The sequence below is a fragment of the Pelodiscus sinensis genome, chromosome 21 (assembly GCF_049634645.1).
Source record: "Pelodiscus sinensis isolate JC-2024 chromosome 21, ASM4963464v1, whole genome shotgun sequence".
NCBI classification, from domain to species: domain Eukaryota; kingdom Metazoa; phylum Chordata; order Testudines; family Trionychidae; genus Pelodiscus; species Pelodiscus sinensis.
In genome coordinates this window covers 25199103-25224378 of record NC_134731.1, presented here as the reverse complement: position 1 = coordinate 25224378, position 25276 = coordinate 25199103, and the positions used below count along the sequence as shown (strand labels likewise).

General features: G+C 41.2%; 1 protein-coding gene across 2 annotated transcripts in view; it reads right to left on the bottom strand.

Moving 5' to 3' along the window:
- Positions 1 to 25276, bottom strand: part of ANKFY1 (ankyrin repeat and FYVE domain containing 1) — a 51163-nt gene that overhangs the window by 10635 nt on the left and 15252 nt on the right. For both annotated transcript variants that reach the window (XM_075904372.1, XM_075904371.1), the window contains exons 4-18: positions 24774 to 24909; positions 19850 to 19973; positions 17641 to 17790; positions 15777 to 15942; positions 12827 to 13031; positions 11989 to 12057; positions 9789 to 9988; positions 9039 to 9136; positions 8246 to 8471; positions 7032 to 7130; positions 5161 to 5314; positions 4033 to 4201; positions 3631 to 3749; positions 2169 to 2325; positions 764 to 964 (exon numbers count right to left, since the gene is read on the bottom strand). In XM_075904372.1, the coding sequence (XP_075760487.1) occupies positions 764 to 964; positions 2169 to 2325; positions 3631 to 3749; positions 4033 to 4201; positions 5161 to 5314; positions 7032 to 7130; positions 8246 to 8471; positions 9039 to 9136; positions 9789 to 9988; positions 11989 to 12057; positions 12827 to 13031; positions 15777 to 15942; positions 17641 to 17790; positions 19850 to 19973; positions 24774 to 24909 (2273 nt within the window). The remainder of the gene's footprint in view (positions 1 to 763; positions 965 to 2168; positions 2326 to 3630; positions 3750 to 4032; positions 4202 to 5160; positions 5315 to 7031; positions 7131 to 8245; positions 8472 to 9038; positions 9137 to 9788; positions 9989 to 11988; positions 12058 to 12826; positions 13032 to 15776; positions 15943 to 17640; positions 17791 to 19849; positions 19974 to 24773; positions 24910 to 25276) is intronic.

Here is a 25276-nt window from a genome sequence, read left to right as displayed (position 1 = left end):
ACCTCAGGTTTCCTAGAAGACTTTGCTTTCACACCACACTAGATTAAGATCTTAAGTAAACCAGTTAAGAATGAAATAAAGCCAGATCTCTGCAGGGCACAGGCTACTAACACCTAAGCATCAAGGTTCCCTCTAATCCAGCGCTACTCAACACACACAGCCTGCGGGCCTGCAGCAGGATTTGAGTTTATATAGGGCTCAACACGTGGCCCGTGGGTGGGAACCAAAACAAAAAAGTCAATAGAATAGTCTTCTGTTGAGATGCATTTTAGTAGTTAAATTCCTCGACTGTCAGTGCTCATTACAAGTGCTGTCATATGGGTGGAAATTGGGTAATACTGCATCTTATTAAAATCAGCAGAACTGACTTAAACGGGGCCATTTGTTGTTTAGTCTTGCCTTAGTCTTTGTATTCATGCCCAACAGTATGAAAGCTATTTGCATATTATATATGCACAACCACACTGAAGTTGCGGCCCTCAGCATGTGCTATGAGTATCAATGTGGCCCCCCAGGGCTTCCAAAGTTGAGTAGCCTTCCTCTAATCTTTCCTATCCATGTGCAGAATAAGTCTCATGCACCGAGGCATGTGCCAATGTGCACCATCAGCAACAAAACCTAGCTGTGGTCGCTCTGCTAATCAGCTGGGTGGCACTGGAATCTTTCCTGAGCAGTTGCATGAGTGCTCACCTACATGGAACACTTATCTAGTAGAGTTAAAAAACCTACCTAGTATCCATACATATCACGGCCCCCAAATTACCTGCTCAGCAGCTCCTGGCTCCCGCTTTAGAATGGCCTCTGCTGCTTTGTTGTTCTTGTAGGTCATAGCACATGCAAATGGGGTCATGCCTTGCCGATCACGCATATTCAGTCTGATTTCTGGATGTGAGATCATCAGCTGAATGATGACACTATGTTGGTTGCTAATGGCAACATGGATTGGAGTTCTTCCCTCTGCATCCTACAAATAGGAGACCATGAAGTTCACATTGCAGATTAAAAGATCTATAAATGTATAACCTTCTCTGTCTCCAGGACATAGGCAAGTGCAGCAAGACTGGGATAGTCTGATGGAGGATTTAAAGGTATTACCTGATTTAAGTAAACTGTTATGCCTCTGTTACCTTTAAAGGTAACAGACTTATTTGACTTCGTCCTTGGGTCCTAGACTTCAATCTGTTTGTGAATCTGGGCTGCCTATTCATTCTCAAATACTACTTCTTCCTCTCCCTTAAGAGCCCTGCATTTTTGGAGTCTTGAGTATTTAACAGCTGTGTCCATAACACATGCCCATTGAAGCACATTAGACATTTCAGCCACTGGCTACTTGAATGTTCTTCTGCCCTTCCCATGCACCTGCCTATTCGAAGTTTAAGTTTCTTTACACTTCCTGTATCATGCAAATACACCAATATAATTACTTTAGGCTCTTAATTGCCTGTTATTTTCATCTACTCCATTTAGGCTGAACTACTGAGACACCTACACCTTAGTTTTCAGAGGAACAACAAGCACCAAACATTCCAGAAAGTTCTATGGCTCAAGCAAGTATTTTAAGGGAAAAAAAAAAAAAAATCTAGAAGTGTCTTATTGATGCAACATAGAAACAGAACTACTTCGGGATTACCCAACTTATATATTATGCCACTATTTGTTTTCTTCTAATTATGAAAGTTTTGAAATGGATAACATGGATCGTTAACTACATGTAGCTACATAAAGCACATCAGTTCTAACACATCAATGCCACACATCTAGTTAATCTTCTGGATAGCCTGGCAGGACCTGCAGGGTAGGTGTGCCCACTAAATTCAGGGATTTTTAGAATTCCTAGTTTTGTTTTTACTATTTCTGAAGGTCAGTTTCTACACAGAGGGGATTAAGACATACGAAAGAGATAAACCTCTTTATTATGAAGTTGAACATACATGTACAACAGCCAGATAAGTAGATCTCCCCAGTGCATTCAATCAGACTAACAGCCTTCCAGATGGGTGGCTTAGAAGGGAGGGCACTGGATAATCTGTTTTTAATTTTAAAACTGCAACACTGACACCAAGATGGTGCCAAATAAAAGATTAGCATGTTAAATCAAAAGTCTCAAGCTAACAAAAAAAAGTTTGAAAAGTCTAGACTCTTGGAATAAGTATAAATATCTTACATACCTGTGCATTTACATTGGCACCAAACTCTAGTAGGCACTGTATCACTTCTTCCAGCCCCCAGCAAGCTGCCAAATGCAGAGGTGTCTGTCCATCACGAGCTTCCTCTTCTCCTTCTCCATTAGCACCTGGCTGTCTAGGACTATTTACATCACAGCCACTGGAAACAACAACATGCTAATCAAGTCTATTTCCCTGGATGAACAGATACTATCAGCTCTGAACCAACATGGAAAGCTCTTTCCTTACAAAGACTTCACTAGCTGCTATTAAGAACATAACATAAGAACGGCCGTACTGGGTCAGACCAAAGGTCCATCTAGCCCAGTAGCCTGTCTGCCGACAGTGGCCAGTACCAGGTACCCCAGAAAGGGTGGACCAAAGACAATGATCAAGCGATTTGTCTCCTGCCATCCTTCTCCAGCCTCTGACAAACAGAGGCCAAGGACACCATTTTATCCCCTGGCTAATAGCCTTTTATGGACCTAACCTCCATGAAATTATCTAGCTTCTCTTTAAACTCTATTATAGTCCTAGCATTCACAGCCTCCTCTGGCAAGGAGTTCCACAGGTTGACCACACGCTGTGTGAAGAACTTTATTTGTTTTAAACCTGCTACCCATTAATTTCATTTGGTGTCCTCTAGTTCTTCTATTATGGGAACTAATAAATAACTTTTCTTTATCTTTAATTGCATGTGCTAAGCACGTAAGTTTTACCCTTACCCATGTTTACAATAAAAGCCTTAATTGTGAAAGTTCACATCCATCTGGGGGGAGAGGAGGGAAGAGCACTTTTACTACGGAAGTCTTCAGTGATCATGAACAGTGAAAAGCCTAAAGTATTTCAGGTTTCCTTAAATAGTTTTGGCATTTCAAGACAGCTCTCACAGTTGCTATCACACATACATGAGGCATGTACCTGGTAGCGTATGTCACTGCTTCATAAATGAAACTTGATCCATGCTAAAGAGAAAAATCTAAACAGAACAGTCTGTGGATTGAGCGTTCATTAAATTCCCCAAGATTAATGAAGGAAGTGTGCCCACTCGACTTGAAAGAATTAAGAGATACAGTATATTTGCCCTCTACTGGTGCACCTATTCTTTATTTGCAGATGTTAAAACTGTCTTTTTACAGTTCATTAAAAAAGCTACTGTTGGATAATGCTCAAGGCAGCACAACTCTAGTTGAAGGACAGTGCTGTTTAAAGGTTCTAAACAAGAAGGAGGTGTGGCCCAAACAAAAAAAATCCTTTGTAGTGCAACAAAGTGGGTGAGAATCTCTTGGACCAACTTCTGTTGGGGGAAGATAAAAATTTGAGCTATGCAGATAGGAGGAGCTCAGTGTAAACTTGTTTTGCACCAATAGACGTTGACCCAAGAGAAGATTGTCTCGCCCACCTGCTCTAATATCCTTGCAAAGAGAGCTACACCACCATTTTATGAAGCAGATTCATGTCTGACCTGCGAATAAGGAAGCATGCTATTGGTTCACTGTTTTCATCAATGGCTCTATGCAGAAGTGTCTGTAAGCATCCACTTGGTCCTGGACCCCAGCAAGTTGCATCACAGCCATGTCTTACCTGAATTAAGAATGAAGCACAGTAAGCTAAAAATGCCTCCATCTCAGTTACTAGTTAAAAGAAAAAAATAGCCAGGTGAATGTGTGGCAGCTAAATGCCTTCCTTGCCTGCCACCTACACCAGCATGACTAACCCACAGTTTAATTATTTGCTCTTTATTCCTTCAATAGTTCTTGTTTTTTGTAATATATTCTCCTTGTAAAAAAGAGTATTAGGTACTATCTAGTCTTGTGAAATATTTTTGTAAAACTGTGTAAGGATATGATGAAAGTGCTGGTCTTACCAGAGTTGAAGCAATATCTTCCAAATGATTTTCCAGGGCAAGCCATAGTGGAGGATTCCCTTTCTCATCTGGCACAGACATGTCTGCCCCTCTGGTACAAATTGCGTCAACCACAAGGGGAAGCTGGTTTTTTATAGCTAACTGAAGGGCAGTCTCTCCATCCTGAGTTCTGTAATAAACATCTATTGTCATCACCTCATTAAAGATACCAATCTTTGTTTCAGTAGTTTGGCAGATCAGTATCAGCTCTTGATTCTCATACTTGATTTTAAACTCCTTGGTTAGAAAAGTGTCTAATTTAAGACACATAGGAAAGATAGGTCAATAAATTTAGTCAGTAGCCACATACTTTTCCACTTCTCCCCAAAAATTGTCACTGCCATAACATTAAAGCCTCTGCATTAGTGGAGAATGCTGTTCTGCATGTTTCTAGTGTAATTGGGTAACATCTGTTGAAACCAAAGCTTGCTCTCTAGCCGTGTGGTACTACTACCATGAAGGCGTGTGCAGTCATCCATAATGAACCACTATTTCAGAGCAAAGGTGAATCAAAAGGCACTGGGCTATCACAGGGAAGTATGGCATTTAGTCCAGTGTTGTACTCAGCCCAGATGACTGGATCTCACAAAAGAGGCCCCATGACAAAGTCTTATATTTTAGCTTTTGTTTTAGCCATGAAATGTAGAAGAATGCCTTTCAAGGATGAATTAATCATAAGCCAGTGCTAAATTGTCTTCCTGAGTCTCCAGGCATTAACAGCTATGAAGATGCTAGGTGCTTCCATTCATCTTACTGGGTAAGAATTTTGAAGTCTATTGGATGAAGACTGTGGATTCTCTAAGGATGCACCTGATTTTAGAAAGTTACTAAACCAGCCCACACACACAAGTTTAAAAAGGGGGGGGGGGGGGGGGGGCGCAAATACTGAAATTTTTCCTCTATGCTGGGCTATTCAGAATACACCACCATTAGGATCTAAAAGAAGCTGAGTGAGTTAGTGTTCAACCCTTGATCTTTGGGCAAGTCTTTCTTTGCTATCGGTGGGAAATCTGACATGGCTAGAGAGCGGTATGCATGTTACCAGCTTTATTGGTGGCACATCAACCATAATTAATATAAAAGCCTTACCTGACATTTATATCCGCTTGATGTTCCAGCAAGAAGAGGGCACTCTTGCTATCCTGTCTCTGTATTGCCATATGTAAGAGAGTCTGTCCATCTGACATGGTGTCATTGATGGATGCCCCAGAGCCAAGTAGCTGAGCTGCTATTGTGTGCATGCCTGTAAAAGGACAATATTTTCCCCCTATAAAAAGGTTTCAGTACTGCAAAAGCAAATTGATACACATACAACGTTACCATTGGGTCGAGCACTCTATCCCCAGTCTCTACCTACCCAGACTCTGCATCCCCAGTGTGCTCCTGCACCCTCCCAAAACCACTCCCCATCCCACATGCTTCTGCACCCTCTCCCCCAAGTTCCACTCCCTTCATGACAGCAAATGCCCATTGTCTGGAGAACTCCATAATTGACATGAACCTATTTCTCCAGGCTGCTGGATTAAATAGGTTCAAGTGTATTTAGGTGCCTAAGCTATTGTATTGCCATAATTCTAGAACTGCACTCAAAAATGCTAAGAGACTAACAATACACAGAAATAGTTTATCACCCTTCCAATTAAGATTTTTGAACTGATTCAACACAACACATTAATATCCCAGTTATATGTGAATCTCCAATAGCTGTGTACCAGAGTGTCTGACAGCAGGGAAAGCTAAACTTTATGAAAGTCAAGCCAGTATATTTAAATCTCAATGACAGACCTAAAGGGCTATCCTGAAGTACAGGAAGTCCCCAGGTTACGTACGTCTCGGAGGTCTGCTGGGGGGAGGGGGGGGTGCAGCTAGTGCGGGGTTGCCTCACCCCGTTTGTAAGTAGGGATCCGATGTAAGTCGGATCCATGTAACCCAGGGACTGCCTGTACACATTGCTACCATTGTGTGGTCTCTAGCTAGATACAAATGTCACGACAAGGAGTTTTGACTTGTCCAATTCACTGAAGTGGAAAGTAACCTTTGAGAGAGGGAAGGAAATTTATCTCCACCCATGAATTGAGGAAATGGTAAGTTTTCCATATGCCTGACAAGCAATGCAGTGCTAATCTAAGGGAAGGGACAGATCTTTCCATCTGCTGGTTTATTACACTCAGCATATGAAGCAAGCCAAAACAGACTTTTTTAAAGCTGTGTATTTGCTTCACATGACCGAAGTAGCTATATGTGCTGTGAAACTAGAGTGAGTTTCCATTAGTCCCTTTCCCCCACCCCTCAGATAAATCTTATCTCCTCATTTAAAATTAGGTTTCTAAAACACCTGAAGTGCACACTTGAACTATCTTACTCCAGGCTTCAGAGATTTAGTGTACACTAAGGGCCAAGGCCCTTTGGTTTTAGTCAAACAATTCCTTGGTTTAAAAAGCAATTTGTTTTATTGATTTTTCACCCAATTTTTTGGGACTGTTCCAATGACAATTATGTTAATAAATTAAGTTATTGGATATCATTAAGAGGATAAAATCTAATGTAAGTAATGCAAGGCTGCCTGTTAAATAATGCAGCATAGTGGAAGATATCCATGCACATGTACTGCTAAAAGTTCAAAAACTAAGCCAAAGCATTAAACGGCTTTTACTTTTAAGGCTTACTTCTCTCTATTGATTGCTTTTTTGTCGTCTTCCTGTCCCAATGATTAACCCTGATATTTACCAAAAAACTGAAGTTTTTGCACTGATTTTCATGCACTTGAGTGGAATCCAATTCCTGGCAAGTGTTAATCAAAATAAAGGCCCTCCGTCTTTCCCCCACCAAAGCGTGCCTGGCTATCCAGTAGTTCCATAAACAGAAAAGTGTTGATCAATAGTTCTCCCTCAGAACAGGTGTGCATTTGACAATAAGTTTTCCACAACTACTTTTTTTCTGCAAAGAATTTAAGCCATTACCTGTCCACAAGGCTAGTCCCAGGACTGTTTGGTCTCTGGAGTCCTTAAGACTGAAGTCAGGAATGATTTGCAAATTGTTGGGAGCATGAAGAGCATTAGCTGAAAGACACCGTATTATACTTTTGATTAATCACCCCAGCAAAGTTGGTTAAGCGGTGTAAAAGAAGTGTTCCTATATTTTTAAGCATCAATGTTACCTTGAAACCCCTCAAGACCTGTTTGGTATATTTGGATTTCAATTGACACAAATTACCATGTCACTTACAAAATATTTCCCCAAGGTAACTTCCTAACTAAGCAGCAATAAAGACGTTTGAAGGAAATTTGTTGGCACTACTCAACGTTAAATATAATTCAGTCACAAAAGTAAAAGTTACAGTCAAATCCAGGATTTTATCAAGTCTTGCTCCCCATGGAGGAACAGAAATACCCACTGTCCTTATATCTAGATATCAATTACTGTAACAAATTCCTATGTAGTTACTAAGACTGGAGGCTTGAGTCCTGCATTCATCTGAACAAGAGTATTTCTCTCCTTGGTGACAGGAGTTTACAATTTTCTCTACTCAGTCTGAAATGAAGGTCGTTGGGGGGGGGGGGGGGGGGGGGAGAAGAGAAGAGGAAAAACTGAAGGAATTAGTATCTGTGTGGGTGTCTCTTGCTTCCTCATTGTAAGGCCAGCCTCCAGGACAGACACTTCCTTTATATATCAGGAGATCATATTAAACAGAACAATGCAGAACTACGATGTTTAGCAAAACTAACTCTGGTAGAAATAAAGGTTGAACCTCTCTAGTACAGCAACATCCATGGTTCAGCAGGATTTTAGTTAGCAAGATGTCTACTTATGGGTGTGGCCAAGTTTTCCTTGGTCTCAAAGTTGGTCTACAGCCTCCAGTCCTGGTTTTTAGTGTTATTTAGCTCTAGTTTACTCCTAAATGTCTAAGAACCCAGTAAAGCAGTGGAAGTGTTGGTAATGCTGCTAGACAAATTGACCTCCTATGGTTTGGAACCAGTCAGGTCTCTAGTCCGGCACCCTTAGAAAATTCAACTTGTAACTGAGAAGTTACACTTGGAAAACAGTAAATCTAAGACAACTCAGCCTACAGGAATAGAGATACAACTCATGATATGATTTATAGCTTGCCATACTATGCAGATAGCTGTAATCTTACCCATCCAATAGTAGTTGTGCAACTTGAACAAAATCCTACCTTTTTGCTCCAGGATGACTGATACCACATCTGGGTGGTTGTATGCTATAGCCATATGAAGGGGAGTTTGCAGATAGACATTCTCTGATGCAGTTGGTGAGGTTGCATCCTTCCGACTAGGCACTGCTTCTTCAGTCTGGATATTAGGATTAGCTCCTTGTTGCAGAAGCTCTGCAGTAAGATTTGCTAAACCATGCCGACAAGATGTATGCAATGGAGTTTCTCCCTTTAACAAATAAAATTTAGCTCTGAAACCAACAGCTAAATGTAGGAAGAATGGTGTACTGTGACTTCCAAGATTACTAGTATACAAACTAAGTAAACACTATGGGCAGTTAAAATTAGTCTGAATTATGATACAGCATTTCTAACCATGGATGCATCTAGAGAAGTATTGATCACGGGCATTATTGGGAGAGGGAAAAAAAAGCATTAACACATCACTGCAGTATGTACTGAACCTTTCAATCCGTGTGCCATGGAATAGTACAATTGTCTGTACACCATGACACAGAATGCTAGAGTGAGAGGACCACCAGATTTTCATCAATAGGCCAATAGTTTCCTCTCCCTGCCAGAAAACCTGTAGACTGTTTTAAACTCTGTAGACTTACTGAATACTTGTCTCCAACTGAATAAGTAACTAAAGTTGATTTTTCATTAATTGCTTGGCTTCATAAGTTTAGCTACAATAAAGGGCCTGAGAATAAGAAGGGACGACATGGGAAGTTTAGTGGGGTTAGTTACCTGCATTATGTTTATTGCAATACAAAAACAAAAATTGAACTTTTACCCATTTGTTTCTGTGGTTCACTTTTGCCCCATGGGTTGCCAGGAAGAGAGCTGCTGCCTCATTCCCCGCTCCAGCTGCCCTTTGCAATAAGCAGTTTCCTAAAAGACAGTAGCAAAGTGCATGCAAAGTTGAAGTATTATACATGGATTACAAGTTACAATTTGGAACATGGTCTAGTATCATTCCAAGAGATTTAAAACTTAGAGCAGTAGCAGAGATAATGCTTATTGAAGGATAGGCATGTCTGATCAGCCCCATCTTTACATTTGTTGTTTTCTTGCTGCCATTGCAGAACAAGCTTTAGAATTTAGAAAGGGAGGACAACAGCAGGAAACACTCCTGACTTCAGATGCCTGAGGATTTTCTATCCATTCTACGAGCCTCCCCCCATGAGAGCATCTATAATTCTCAGCAGGAAGAGTACACCTGGACCTTCCAAAGTTAGCCATTTATGATGTATTCTAGTTTGTATGTACAGCTGAGTCAGAGTGCAACACAATGTATAAAGTAAGGTTCAGAGCCACTGTACCTTCTCCTATGCCTATTCTCTAGAGATTTTGGAACGATCCCCATCCTACTGAGGTAAAGACAGGGCCTGTGTCAGTTCAGACCTCAGAAGAGCAAAGCCCTACACCAGACTCCTTACTTAGGGGCAAGATGCCATTAAATGAGCTTTTATGCTAATCTCTGCTTTTGTGACCTTCTCATCTAAACCTTTTGCCTAATCTTGAATACAAACCTCTGTTTTACCTGTTACTGTGTCTGGTGCATCTGTATTGCTGCCTCGCTGGATCAGCCGTGCTGCAAAGCTGTTCTCATCGAAGGAGGTTCCATTTACAACAGGGACATCGTCAAACGGATTTACAGAAGGATCAGAAGACACGGTAATATACTGAACTGCAAGCCACAGAGCTGTGCTTCCCTCGTGATCCTTCAATTCCAAGTCTAGTCTAACAAAAAAAAGTTAGATTTTTAGATACCCCTTTTTGTGCCTCAAACCATTCACCAAAGATCACCTTCCAAGAATCTGAAAAAATAAGACTCCAATAAAAACAAAGTTCTATATAAACAGAATTGCTAGGTCTGATCACCAGTGTCACCAGTTAGGTGTTTTGATGGGTTTGACAGGTCTTCTGCTCCATCAATGATAAAGTTTTGGCTGCATGCATGCATGCGCCCCTGTTTAACGCATTAACCATACACAATTAGTTAACATGACAGACTTCAAGAGATCCACCAGAGACTACAAATCAGATAAGGATTGAAAGCACCAGGCAAGGTTTATTGCCAAGTGAAGTACAACAGTAAATGTTAATGAACAGACTCACTGCTGTGCCACTATACGCATGTACACCGTAACAAAGGACTAACACTTAATCAATACTATGGATTTGGCATTGCCTCCCCCAGTCAGTCAACAACCACCCTTTGTGGTACACTTATACACAGGTACAAACAAGTTACACATCACTCCTGTAGTATTAGGTTGCCACCCTCTGTTGCTTAGTTACCACCTCATACAAGGGGTGGGGTTCAATTACTGCTCATTATGCTGTTAATTTAGACCCTGTCCTGAACCTGGGTCAGTATGTATGTTATTTGTGGGGTGGGTTTTGGTACCAAGATGTTTCTTAATTAGGTGTTCTGTTATAACCCCTGTGGAATGTGCTCATGGCCTGTGCCTAGTACCTCTTCAGTAGGAGTGTTCTTGTAATAGCAGAACTGTTCTTGCCAACTTTGTGAGCAGGGCCTGCCTCCTACTCACAGCTTAACTCTGCTTTACACATTAGCAAAATCTTGACCATTGCTGTCTAGGCCTTAGGCCTCATACCCAGTCTGTGATACATGGACTTATGCTACATTCCCTCATCTTACTACATTAAACTATTCCCTTAGACCTGTATTTATAACCCTTTAAACTCAATGGAGAAATTAAAAATTCTGAGGCTATAGTGAAGCCTGTCTTATGTAAACCACTTCAAGATAGAAATCTGCCTCAAGTGACTGTTGAAAGACTCAGTTTTAGATAGGGATATTTAGTGTGTAAAGTAGTGTGTAATTCATTAATGGTGTAGTTAACAAAAATTTAGTGCTCTATAAGCACTAAGTCAGAGCAGGGGTTGATGCAGAGTTCTGGTGAGAGCCAGGACTTGCAGGCTAGTTCAAAAACTTACTTGCGGGTGGGGACAGTATTGTGTGTAGGCGATAATGTTAACTGATCAGCACCCCGCTTATCAGTTAATTGTTTAATCGACTGCAGTATTACATCCTTAGTTTTAGATTCTAAACACATTTCACCTAGAGCACTCAAGCAGGGACTGCTCTCCTAAAGCATCTTCAATGTCGTACTCCGTTCCCATGGAAGTTGAACTGGAGGATGTCAGACTAGCTATTCCTAGAACCTGATAACTGCTCATCCATTTTGCAATTCTAGTTCAGAGTTATACCTCCGTGCTTTACCTAAAGCAAAGGTATTGCTATGCCCTTCGCTTCCTTGCAGACTATGGTAGCATTAGAGAAAAATCCTCTTTTGCCTCCTCTATACCAAGCCAGAAGACCAGCTTCACCAATACAGGTTTCCATTTGAAACTCCACATGCAATAGCGAGCTCATCTCACCAGCAGAGCTCATTTTGCTTTCCAAAAAGAAGGGCAACAATACCCAAATGGGTGACTTCAGGATAAGTCACTTCAACTTCTCTTGTGCCTCCATTTCCCCCCGCCCCTTCCCCCATCAAGCAAAGCTAGAAATAGAGCCAAGGGGTCATAGGCGACATTACCTCATGCAGACTTTTACAATTTTGCATCCACAGAATCTACTAGCAGTGAGGAATAGAGAGGGGCTAGGTTTGTTTAAACAAGAGAAATAGCTTACAGCTATATTCCTCTCCACTGTATGATTGAGTTTGAAATACTTTGAATAGGGTAAGAACTTCACAACTGAAACTTACTGTTTGCACTGGAGAAGCTGACTGAATACAGGATCATTCCTAACAACAATTGATGCGTGTAATGGGGTCCTGCAGAAAGAAAGAAAGTCCCTTACAATTAGGAAATAGTTGAAAGCTAGTGAAAGAAGATTTCATTTCACATTCCCATACACATTTTAAGTCATGTCAGACTTTGCTCCTGCACAACCCTCCCACTGACTTTCAAGGTTAAGTACAAGTCTGTCCTGACATCAGGGACACGAGAAGCCTGTTAGAGCATCCAAGCAGTTTAGCGCTATGTAAAATATTTAACTTCTCTAATGGTAAATGTGGGTCCTTCAGACCCGTAGTCCATTCCCCACTACCCAAATCTACTAGTCTTGCATTTTCTGCAGCCTGCTACTGTTCCTAGACACCATTCAATAGGACATTTGCTACTCTACCAAAGGCGGGTGGGGGGGGGGGAAAGAGCTATAAAAGCATTTTGAAGCTTTCATATATGGGACTGTTAGTCTGATAGAGACTAGGCACCCTAAACTGATATCCAGGGGACCCCAACAGTTTGTCATCACCCCTCTTAGTTCCGTTCCTTTGGCTATATGTACATTGATGTATTTCACCAGCCAGTTCCATCCTCCACCTTTATGCTGCCATTTCAGTACTGTTGGAAGAATGCCATCTAGTATGCCACTCCCTGCAGGACAGTGGAGGTATTTGCAGGTCTCCTGTTGAAATAATCTAGCTTGATCTATTTTTGTTGGACACCCTATTCCTTGACGGTACACAGATTTCAATGAGCTGCAATACAACTTATTAGATAGTTGTTACCAAATCAAGATCCTTTTACAAATATATTCACCTTCCTTTGCAGTCTTGCATGTTTGGATTGGCTCCAGCCTGCAGAAGGGACTCTGCAATCTGTGCCATCTCTGACATCACATCTGGAAAATGCTTCTTAGGGCTGTATGATGCAACAAGGTGCAGAGGAGTCTCCTGGTCTCCCAATGTAGCAGCATTCACACGAGCACCATTTTTAATGAGAAAGTTGGAAGCAAACTTATCTCCTTTTGGGATGTACAAAAGGAAGAGATTACAGAGCTGGTCTTTAGACTCAGTAGCTTGCGGTCTGCTATGGTTCCACAAGCATCCTGAAGTGCGTTCCAATACCGAAAACACAACTGTTGCTTGATACTATGTTCCTCCCTGCTAGAAGCCATTAGTTGTGATGTACAATATAAAGTTGGTCAGGCTGGCCCTTCAGTAAGACTGCCTTAGACAGCCAGTTTGTTATTTAAAAGTTACATTCTAGCTCAAAGAATGTGAGGTAAGTGCTTGGCTGAAATATTTTAAAGCATCCTGGAATGAGTTTTAGTCCCTGCCAAAACTATGGAGTTCAGTCGAGAGAACAGGTTCTTCTCCACATTAACGAGTCACGGTAGAAAAAAAGTCTACAAAGTATCGCTGCTATTGGACAACAGCAACAGATAGGAGCTTGTTTACCCAAATTACTTTGTTATACAAAGTAAAAAGGAATGTCCCATTCTAGCTCTGAAGCGTTTCAGTGTACATCTGTATAACAAAGCTATACCCATCGGTTATTTTGGTTCACACTTCCCTCTAGTTCCAAAGCCAGCAGCCCTGGGGGTCAACAGGTAGAGGAGGCATGGAAATATGCAGGTCGCACCATTGCGCTAGTTATTTTTCAGATGACATGACATTTAAATTACACAGTAATAACAGAAGTCAGGGACTATCATGCACTGTCAAAAACACTTGAGACATTCCTTACTCCTGAAGAACTTAAACATCTACACAGCCAAGCTAGACAAAGGAAGCATTATCCCTATTTTATGGGGAGATGAAGTGGTTTTTCCTGATTTGTGAGTGGCCTGTGAATTAACTCAAATGTTTAGTCTCAGTCCAGTGCTTTAAATCTAGCCTTCCTTCTCTCACCTTGTGCAGTTAAGAACAAGAGTGTATTTCCATGCACAAAGGAAAAAAGTTTCCCACTTTATAGGTTCCTATTTTGATATGGCAGTGAATTTTACAGTAGCAACATGTAGCTTTGTAGGATCTATAGAGCAAGCCCCACTAAAAGGGTCATGTTTCAGGCATTTTTATTTGAGGAACTCCCTCAGTCAGAAGAAGTTAAGCTAATCCTGGCAGTGGTTTAATTCTTCCTGGAGAAGCCAACTAATCAAGATGCATTACCACAGCACCCCATTTTGACAATTAACATAGCAACTAACCCACTGCATCGTCAAGTACAGGGAAGTAGTTAATTGCAAGATCTAGTCCAAAAAACTGACAAGAAAATATTCATATTTAAATGCTGAAATTAAGTTGCACAGCACTGAAGCCCTTAAATGTTACCTTTATACCCGGTTTCAACAGTTTCATTAAGTTGCAGCCTTCACACACAAACCCAGTTCCTAGTAATGCTTAGTCTTGGCAGTGAGTTAAGGGTATTCAGCTCCCTTACAAGTCCTGCTCAACATTTTACAGCATCATGCTCCCCCCCAATACTATGCTGGTAGGGTTAATGTGATTAGCTGCAACCTAAGACTAATGAAGGAGCTTTGCTTGGTACTGAGCTCTTAACTTCAGCTGTAAACAAACTTCGTATTAATATCGAGAAGCATCTAATTGAACAATAAACTTAATGAGTTTTCACCTAAAGCATCCATGCATGCAGCAAAGAAACAACTTTGTTATTGTAGGCATTAAGTAACAGGCAATGAGGCCACTAGGGTTTATACCAGAGCCTCATACAGCCTTATCTGGTCAGGGAAAGATATAAGCCAAGACCATTTCTCTGTTCTTTAAGCCTCCGGAGCATTACTGCCATGGCAACCATTTCCTATTAGGTTCTGTGAATCCTCTCATGTATCTGCTTTCCTTCTTGTGTTGACAGCAGCTCAGGAATCTGAAGTCAGGGACTGTTCTAAGTACCAGTGATGATTTACTGCTCACTGGAACTTGGAAGCAGTCACCTACACGGATACATAATACATACCTAATATTAATGGTCATGAAAACTAAGGTCCCCCTCCAAGCAGCGGATAGTCATTCTCCCTATGCACCAAGGGTTGAAAACTCCATTAACTCTACCTTATTACTAGAGAGGACAGCTGCTGCACATCTTACAATCCTGAGGGAAGGAGATGGAAGAGAATCTCTTTCCATCCTCTTCTTGAGGCATCAAGTACAGCAGTGGTCCCCAACGTGCTGCCTGTGGGCGCCAGGGCACCTGCCGGGCCATTTATGGGCACCCACCAAACAAGATGGGCTGGCCTCGCCCCCAGGCACGTGGCACATGCGCGGTGCCAGCCTCTGCCCCTGGGTCACGGCATATGCCAGTGCCAGCCCCAGGGTCACAGCGCATGTGCAGCCCCGCCCCCAGGTGCCCGGCAGCCCCAAAAGTACAGACTATTGCAGTAGCCAATGATGTACGAGCCACTACATTAAATGGAATTAAGATTTAAACATCTCTCCCTCTGCCCCTTCATTCACATTGGGCTAGGACAACAGCAAAGTAGTTCGCATATGAACACCTGCAAGAAAAACTAGCAATTTCTTTTCAGTTGCCAACCCAGAAAGCTCGTGTTTACATCCAACAAGAATCCTTTTAATGAACTTTAACTATTATTTCTATTAGGTTTTTATAACTAGACAGTAACCCTAGGCCTTGGGCTTCAACGCTCTCCTTTTGCCAAGGAACATTCAAAATGAAAATTGAGATGCATAAAAACCAGTCTCAATTAAGATACACACAACCCTGGAAAGAGTTGCAAAAGCAATATCCTTACCTCTTTGGATGGCTTTGTGTAACAGACTCCAGCCTCTCTTATCCACCATATCCACATCAGCTTTGTAATTGACTAATGTGGTTGCAATACTTTCCAATTTTCGTGAGAGGGCTAAATCTAAAGCAAGGTCTCCATTGTGATCCAGTTCATTGAGCTTCCCAGGCAGCTACAAACAGTTGACCAACATTGAATATACACATATTCTGAGTGTTCTCTTGCAACTTTAAGATGCATGTTAGTTTCAGTGCAACAAATGCTAGTACTATATCCAATTAAATCCCTTGAGTGGTCTTAAATACACACAGCAAACAAAACACTATTTTACAATTAGAGGTAACAGTTGATTTTGAAACCAACTTTAATTTGTGAGAAGGCAGAATCTTCCAGTATAATCAGAGTCATTCTCTACTGTTCAGAGAAAAATCTTTTGGTATCTCCACTTATGAATAGCTCTAGTTTTGTATCTGAACAGTTTAAATCACAAAACAAAACAGTAGGCAGTATATAATTTCTTTAAACAATCGTTTCAAATAAAGTTGCAAACAAATGAACTAAAGTAACTGAAAAAGGGGTTACCATAGTCCTCATGGTAAGAAAAATTTAAGTTTATTACAATGTAAACTATATAAGATAAGCCGATTGATATTGGTTCTTTGGATGTTACTAACACCTGTAGTTGAAATGCTTGCATCGCTATACCAGATAAGCCATATTCCATCATCATTCCTATTAATACATGGTATTTGTTACTCCTGAGGGAAACTACATCAGTGTGCATGCAGAACTCATGGTCCCTGCAGAAAGGGAAGCCACAAAAGTGGTCATGAGTCCCTCCCTAGCAGCACAGGTAGGCAGGTTTAGGTGCCATGAGCATTTAGTAGAGATATAAACATCACTGTTGGGGCAAGGGAGTGGTGCATATGAACAGAAGGTGTGCACACATGAATGCACCACGAGCATAGAGCATCTGTGTGGTGGGGCAGAGCTTTGGAGGAATGTTTCTAAGGAGGTAGGTGTGGGGTAGGCTCTGTCCCCTCAGGCAGAGGAGAATGTAGTGGCCTGCCTGCTTAGTTGTTCCCATTGTTTGTGAATTCCTAGCAGTATACAAGTCAGGTAACATTTTAAGGCTCCTTTACATTGCCAGACTGGTGTAAAGGAGCTTTATTGTAAAGGACAGTAAGACCTTATAAAATGCTCATGGTACTTCAGTAATTAGAACTAGAATAGTTTGACTGAAAATTTCTTCAAGGTATGGTCCATGATCTCTTTGCTTTAATCTCTCTGGAGATGGTCAGTCCTCAATATAAGTTAGGCATTTGAGTGCCCAGCCTTCACTGCTCTTCAATTGCCTAGGATGCATCATTGATCATATGGCTGCATACACTATTGACTAATAGCTAAAAGTAAAGGCCCAATACTAGATACATTACTGTGAGGGGGTTTGAGAATTTTCTCCAATGCTCCCTCACCACATTAAACTACAGTACAATAGATGTATAAATTAAATGAAAACAGTGTAATTAGATTTTGTTTTAAGAAGTATGCAGAATTTTAAAATTTGTGTACAGAACTTAAGTTTTGGTGCAAAATTTCCCCAGCGGTGTTTTATGCAGTACTTTGTGAACATTAGTGAATTCTCAGTACCTTTGAAATAGAAAGGTGCTAAACATTATATGCTAAGTCTCAATAGGTTCCTTTTCTTTAAACTTTATTATTTCCTTCACAGTATGACTAGAGAGCAACCTACTGTTCTTGTTAGTCAAGATGACAGTTAAAATGCCGAGCCCATACCTAGTCCCAAACTAAAGGAAAAAAAAAGCCATGTTCACTCTAGTTCAAATTGAGGCAGTAATGCTCACCATACCTGTGAATCCATTTCAATAAGATAAAGGAAAACAACATCTTCTCTCTCCACTTTAATTGCTTTATGCAAAGGATATTCAGTCTTTGATTTGAACATTTTATACAACAGTTGAGCACTCATACTACTAAAGTCTTCCTTCCGTAAGTCATCCTGTGATTAACAAAAAAAATATCCAAGTTAAATTGGCTTATTGCCATGACTTGTTTGCAAGCAAAATAATCCACAAGAATTGTCCTAGCAGATTTCTGCCATCCTGTGGTAATCCAACAGGTCTTAGAAAAGGTAGTAAAGTGACAATATTCACAACATCTATTTATTTTGAAATCTGAACCTTTAGTTCTAAATACAGTTAATTTCCATATTTGTACAAAGGCACCCATCATCCTTCTAAGGGGAGATAAAGGGCACTTCATAAAAAACCCTGACGTTCTAAACGTACTACAGATTGAACTAGTAATAGTTCCAGTTGTTAGAGATCTTCTGCCAAGAAACTGCTTAAGACAGCCTTTGATTTGACATTCCACATCAATTCCCATAACAGTAGAAACAAAGCATGTTTTAAAGTAGATCATTCCTTTTCTGTATTTGGAGAAAGTGCATATCCCAAAAACCTAAATACAGCCTCTCCCCAAGTTACGGACCAAACACTTGGCCATAACTCAATTTGTTCGCAACTTGGACCCCACTGAGTTACGTAGCGACCGTGCTGTTCGTAAGGGCGGGTTGCGTTCATAACTCGGGGACCGCCTTTACAACCGCTCAATGGGAGCTTTGGTCATAAATGCGAACAGTCATAACTCGACTGTTTGCAACTCAGGGACCGGCAGTACTAGAATGAAACGGGACTATTCTGAAGACATGTTTCCATTTGCACACCGAATAGTGGGTTTCATAGAGAGCTTTGGATCCTGTCCTTGGTAATTATAAGAAGCTAGTCTCTATCGAGTTGAAAAACACACACATCAACTTTTAGAAAGTAATAGTGAACTGCCCAGTATGTTCTAGGATGAAATACCACTTAAGCTCAGGGTACATCTACACTTGCTCCCTAGTTCAAGCTAAGGATGCAAATGTAGCCGACCAAAGTTGCTAATGAAGCGGGGATTAAGTATCCCGTGCTTCATTAGCATAATCTCACCCACACGTTATTCTGTTCACCAGCTGATTCGAACCAGGAAGCGTGCTCTGGGACACATTAGTTCGAATCAACCCCCTTGGTTTGAACTAACGTTATTCCTTAAAAAAGAGTTGCTTCATTAGCGATTTTGGTCAGCTACATTTGCATCCCTAGCTTGAACTAGGGAGCAAGTGTAGACGTACCCTCAGATAATAGTATGTATGAAGAGTTTACTGCTTCAGTACATAATTGTTGCTGATTGAGTACAGAAACCTTCAGCATCTACGGTAGTGGTGAAGATGATTCTCTGCCAAAAGTGAAGTAACCATTAATATTTCTGTACAGAAATAAGACTTAGTTATGAACAATCCTTTCACTTTAATATACAATAAGCATTTATAATCTGCCCTTGGAGAGAAAAAGTAGAAGTTTGTATACACAGAGAAAAATTTCTTATTTCCTGTGCTAGAAAATAAGTTGGAAATTAAATAGGTCACTTTTATGGCTTGACAACTATTAATGGCTATATTAAGAGGGGAAATCGATGTTTGCCTAAAAAGAATCCCAAGTTCTCAAGTCCAATGATGGACAAATCTCAGACAGTTCAGAATTAGCTACACTAATATCAGTCTGAACTCATGGGACTCTAAACTTGGCTGAAAACTTCCAGCAAGATTCAACAGCTAGTTTCTTGCAATAGTTTTCATTTCTGCTAAATCAGTCTATGTATCAGTCTGGAAGGAACTTTGAAGCAGAGGAAGATGAAAAGCGTAAAGAATGATTTGGGTTGCTTTCTACAAATGGGCAAACATTCAGAGAAGAGGCTGGGTTGAAAAAACAAAGGCATAAGAGGATACATCTTCCTGACAAGGTATGCCATCCTTCCTTGAACATAAACAAGCCCTCTTCTGGGGCAGAAAAACAAGTCTTAATGGATTTAACCCACACTGTTTTAACACATAGTACTAGCATTTAATGTGATTGTGACAATGAGAAGTGAGACACCAATTCAATCAACAGTAAGAATCTAAAGTTTAAGTTTTTCAGCCTGCAGGCTACTCTTTCCCATTCCCCTTTTATTATAGTACTTACCCAATGACTAGCTATTATTTCTGCACAGTAGTTCAATAAAGTGCTAGCATTTAGTTCCTCTGCAGTCTGATAGAAACAAATGCAGTTCCTGACGTTTACTAGTGACATGACTCCTTTTTCACACCTGCCAGAATGAAGAAATGGAGTGTGGATTAATTATCAAGAAAGATTTTCCTGAAGAGTCAGATTCCTATTTCCAAAAGGAAGTGATCAGTTATAGGAACATGTGGAGGCCAACCAATGTCAGGTCTAATAGCTGTATAAACAAGAATGTATAGTATTACAGAAATGGCTTTGTATTTAAAATCTAAAAACTGACAAACAGTCTCCTATAATAGTGTTTTTCACACCAAAACTCTGACGAGAGCAGTGTATTAAAGAGTTCCCTCCAAAGTAAAAGATGACACCCTAATCTTCCCTCTGAAGTAGACTGAAACACACTGTAAGGACAATAGTTGCAGTCTTGTGTCACCAAGTTACTTTGACACCCCTTGGGGCTGGTCCAGCTTTCATGCTGAAGAATGAACACTGTAAAGAGGTACTATAATGCTATATTTCTGAGGAAGACAGGAAAGTGAAGACTCACCTTCACATTCTGTGTGTGTACAAGAACATTCATTTTCGAAAATCCTACAAACTCATACAATACAGCATGTTGTGCAAGCCAAGGAGATTGAAAGGAGCTTTCACACAGTCAAGAGTTCTGCTTATTTTAGACCCACCACTGATGCCTAGCCACATACTTGGGTGGTTATGCCATTGCCTCTCATCAATTCCTGGAAGCTCACCTAATGAAATGGACAAGTATGGTAGAATACACTGCAAAGTACCTGCATTTCTGCTAAGGTGAGAATAAGTCACTAGATTGTAACCATTAGTATATGGGATTTATTTTAGTGCTATGAAAAAAGAAAACCCAATCACAATAAAGCTTTACAAGCCAAAACCTTAGACATTGCATTAGGCACAAAGAAAAAAAGTACCAAGATGAGGCTAAGTGCTAGATTTCAGGCACTCCTCAGTAACAAAGCTAAAGGCCATGAAGATCACTAGGTAAAAAACAGCACTTTGTAAACTGACAGGAACAAATTTCCCTTCCTCGTATGGATTGAGACAGTGATCTGATTCCGGAAAGTGGTGTCACTAATCCAACTGCCCTACTTAATGCTGCCAAGGCCTGCTAGCAAGTGAAAAAAGGAAGAAATGGAGAGGCCATTTGAGCAATAACTGACAGCTGCCCAGAATAAGAGGATGCTTTAATTACTGACCTTTTGGATCATTTCATGAAGATCTAGTCCTCTTTACACAATTTCCAAGTGGATGAGGAACAAGATTAATCTGTCGTCATTTTGCCCTGCCTCCCTCCTACTCTCAAGCCCCAAACTGGTCAGTTAGCAATATTACTTTGTTTTGAAAATCTGAAGATATGTATAATTAAGATAAAAAGTTGGCATTTAAATTGGCTAGTATGTTCAAGACATTGCTGCTATTGATAATGTTGCATTTCCATTTCACTCAGTCACTGAACACCAAGCAAAAAATAAAATGCTAACAGTCAATCTTAATTCAAACAATTAAAAAGCCTTTTATTGACATTACTATAACAGATTATTTCCTTTGATGTGGGAAACCAGTTTCCTTTCCTAGAAAAATCCTCCAAAAATGTACCTCACGTTTTCAAGCCATGTCACATTAGGGTCAGGGATTTATGGGTTGTTTGATTTAGGGGGATATACAGGCACCCCAAGTTAAACAAAAAACACAAACTTACATCTGCACGTACAAAGAAAAGCTCACCAGCAGCCTGAGGCTAGGATGTCCTTTATGGGGCCCTGTACAGTACTATTAAACTGGTGCCCCTATGTCCAGAGGCGGTCTTGGGGGCAAGAGAGAAGGAAGAATGACAATTTTTAGAGATGTGATTTTATTGCTTTAAAATGGTCAACTAAGGTCCTGTAGACTAACAATTCACTCAAACTGCCAGTATATGCCCAAGATTGGCACATACCTGTTAAATGGGTTCATCACTACTTGAATGGCTCTTTCAGATTCAGTGTCTGCTAATAGGCTGCCAACCCCTGTGCTAGACCTATGACTTGAGAGCCAAATAATGAGAAGTGTAAGGTTATGCATTTAGGGATTAGTAACAAGAATTTTAGTTATAAACTGGGGACACATCAGTTGGAAGTAACGGAGGAGAAGAAGGACCTTGGAGTCCCGGTTGATTAGAGGAGGACTATGAGCCGCCATTGTGATATGGCCGTGAAAAAGGCTAATACGGTCTTGGGATGTATTAGGCGAGGTATTTCCAGTAGAGTTAAGGAGGTGTTAGTGCCATTATACAAGCAAGGCATTGGTGAGACCCCATTTGGAATACTGTGTGTAGTTCTGGTCTCCCATGTTTTAAGAAGGATGAATTCAAACTGGAACAGGTACAAAGAAGGGCCACTAGGATGATCCGAGGAATGGAAAACTTGTCTTATGAAAGGAGACTCAGGGAGCTTGGCTTGTTTACCTTAACCAAAAGAAGGCTGAGGGGGGACATGATTGCACTCTAAATATATTAGAGGGATAAATACCAGGGAGGGAGAGGAATTATTTAAGCTTAATACCAATGAGGACAAGAACAAATGGATATAAGCTGGCTAGTAAGAAGTTTAGACTTGAGATTAGACGAAGGTTTCTAACCATTAGAGGAGTGAAGTTCTCGAACGGCCTTCCAAGGGAAGTAGTGGGAACAAAAGATCTATCTGGTTTCAAGATTAAACTAGATGGGTTTATGAAGGGGATGGTTTGATGAGATAACATGATCTTGGTAACTAATTGACCATTCATTATCAGTGGGAAATAGGTCAATGGAGGGATGATAGGAATTACTATAGAGAACTTTCTGGGTGTCTGGATGGTGAGTCTTGCCCACATGCTCAGGGTTTAGCTGATCGCCATATTTGGGGTCGGGAAGGAATTTTCCTCCAGGGTAGATTGGCAGAGACCCTGGAGGTTTTTTGCCTTCCTCTGTAGCATGGGGTACAGATCACAGCTGGAGGATTCTCTGCATCTTGTGGTCTTCAAAGTATTTGAAGGCTTCAATATCTGAGATAGGGGAGAGGATTATTCTAGGAGGAGTGGGTGAGATTCTGTGGCATGTACTGTGCAGGGGTCAGAGTAGATGATCATAGTGGTCCCTTCTGACCTTGAAGTCTATGAGGTCTCAGTAGGGAGCCAGATCTGGCTCTTTTGGAGCTCCAGTTAAACTTCCTAGGTCCCTCTGCAGCAGGAAGCCAGCACTGGCTCTCTGCTTACAGCTCCCCACAACATTGGCATGCCAATGCCATCTTCCTCCTGTGGGAGGGTGGGGAAAAAGCCTCAAGCCTCCCCACTGGATCTAGCTGGGGGGACAGCCTCGCAGGGCCACTTCCTGGAGGCTTCCCCTTTGCTCCCATTGGCCAGAATCCAGCAAATGGGAGCAGTGGGAGGCAGCGTTACACAATGCCTGTGACATGAAAACAAGTCCCCACCCCCCTATCTCCAACTCAGACCTCACACCCTGAGCCCCTCATACCCCCACATCCCCAGACTCCTCCCATAATACTCCTGCACTCCCACACCTCTCAACCTTGAGCCAAGTTCATCATATACTCAAACCTCTGCTTGAGCCCCTCATACCCCAACCCAGACTCCTGAACCCACACATCCCCAGCCCCCTACCATAAGATTGTCAGAAGACAGCCAGAATGTGTGCATGAAGCTGTATTTGACCATTATGTCAACTTCGAAGGAATGGGTGAAGAGATACAGCAGAAGTCCCATTAAATAAAGTCTGTGAATACAAGGTTTCATTGATGCTATATTATTGTCAATCAATATTAAATTGTATTTTTTCAGTCATGCAAATGGGCATTCTTATACTGCTCTTTGTTGACCACTTGTTCTGAATTGTGATCTAGTTTGGCTCTTTAGTTCGAAAATGTTGCTGATGCCTGGTCTAGCAAGCTTTTAGCTAGTAGGCTAATTAGAGCCTCTCTGGAGGAAACAGAGCCACAGAACAGGAATAGGAAGAGGTAGGTGGATGCACATTAAGACCCACTGGTGTCCCAAATTTTTGGCTACCCATAAACAATACACAGCTGCATAGGGCAAGGATGGCCCTGGCATCAGGGAGCAGGCAAGAGGCACAGGTGGTGGCAGTGGCAAGCAGGAGAGATGCTAGCCAGAGGACTCCAGAGGGTAGTCGCACAGCCAGCAGCTAGAGTAGCAGCGCTTTGAAGGGGAAGCCACTGCAACTGCATGCTCCCTCCTCTGGTGTCCTCCAGCCACACTCCCCTCCCTTGGAGGTGGAGAATGGCATGAGCATGGGCTGGGGGGGATGTCCAGATGTACCCTTTAGAATCTCCACCTACCTCCTTATCCTCTTCTAATTAAACCTGCCTTTCCTCAAGCACCAGCATTTAAGGTTAACTAAAAAACTATTTCCATTATTTTCCCATTGCAAATATACAGTATCACAGCTACATTGATTCAATAGGCTTTTGTGGGCTAGCCTGGGACCACAACTACTATTTATAACATTGGAAAAAATGCATTCCATAGAAACAACTTACAAACTTTTAGAACATAACCCATTCCTAAGTGGGGGCTTCCCATACAGGATTCAGAAAGTAAACTACTCAAGAAGTGGCCTCTGTAAGAGTTAAAGGCTAAAGCTTGATTTTTTTCTGCTTATGACCAGCTGAAATTGTTTAATTAAATTTAAAAAAGTGTATTAACATACCTCTTCGATCTTAACTCAGACCCATTAGTTAATATCTCCTACCAATAGGCTGCAATAGTTATTTTAGCACAAATGGCAGATTTCCAAGAGCCAGGCTAATTAAAGCCAAGCCCACAACATTCTAGAGGCTTGACTATATCCACTTCAATTTACCTTTCCCTGAGGAGTTGCAGTTGAAACCGATTGGCTAATTTCATCAGTTCTGTCAAAAATACATCATCTTCTCTCAGTTCTAGCTCATCTGTATATATCCAGCGCAGCATTGCCATGGTTACCTCAGGGTCAGCATCTGGTGAAAAAAAAAGTGACAAGGCAAAAAAATCCAGCGACTTAAGTCTCAAATATGTGCCTTTGAATTGAAAAGTTTTTTGGTTGATAAAGTTACAGCTTTGTAAAAACAGAATTGATGACAGACAGGCGTCTCATCTCCAACTAAGCAGAGAAAAGACAGGTCTATAGTTAGATAGGAGACCAAAGAAAACCCATGGTGCTATGTGGCACACTTTCTTCCCTGTCACTACTGATCCAAATTCCCAGTGTTGTGACACTGCTGGAAGTTGATCACACTGCACATGAGAACTAATGTTTCTTTAAGAGTGTTATTAGCCTTGATTACCTTAGTCAAATTCCAACAAGGATAACTACTTCGTCAACGT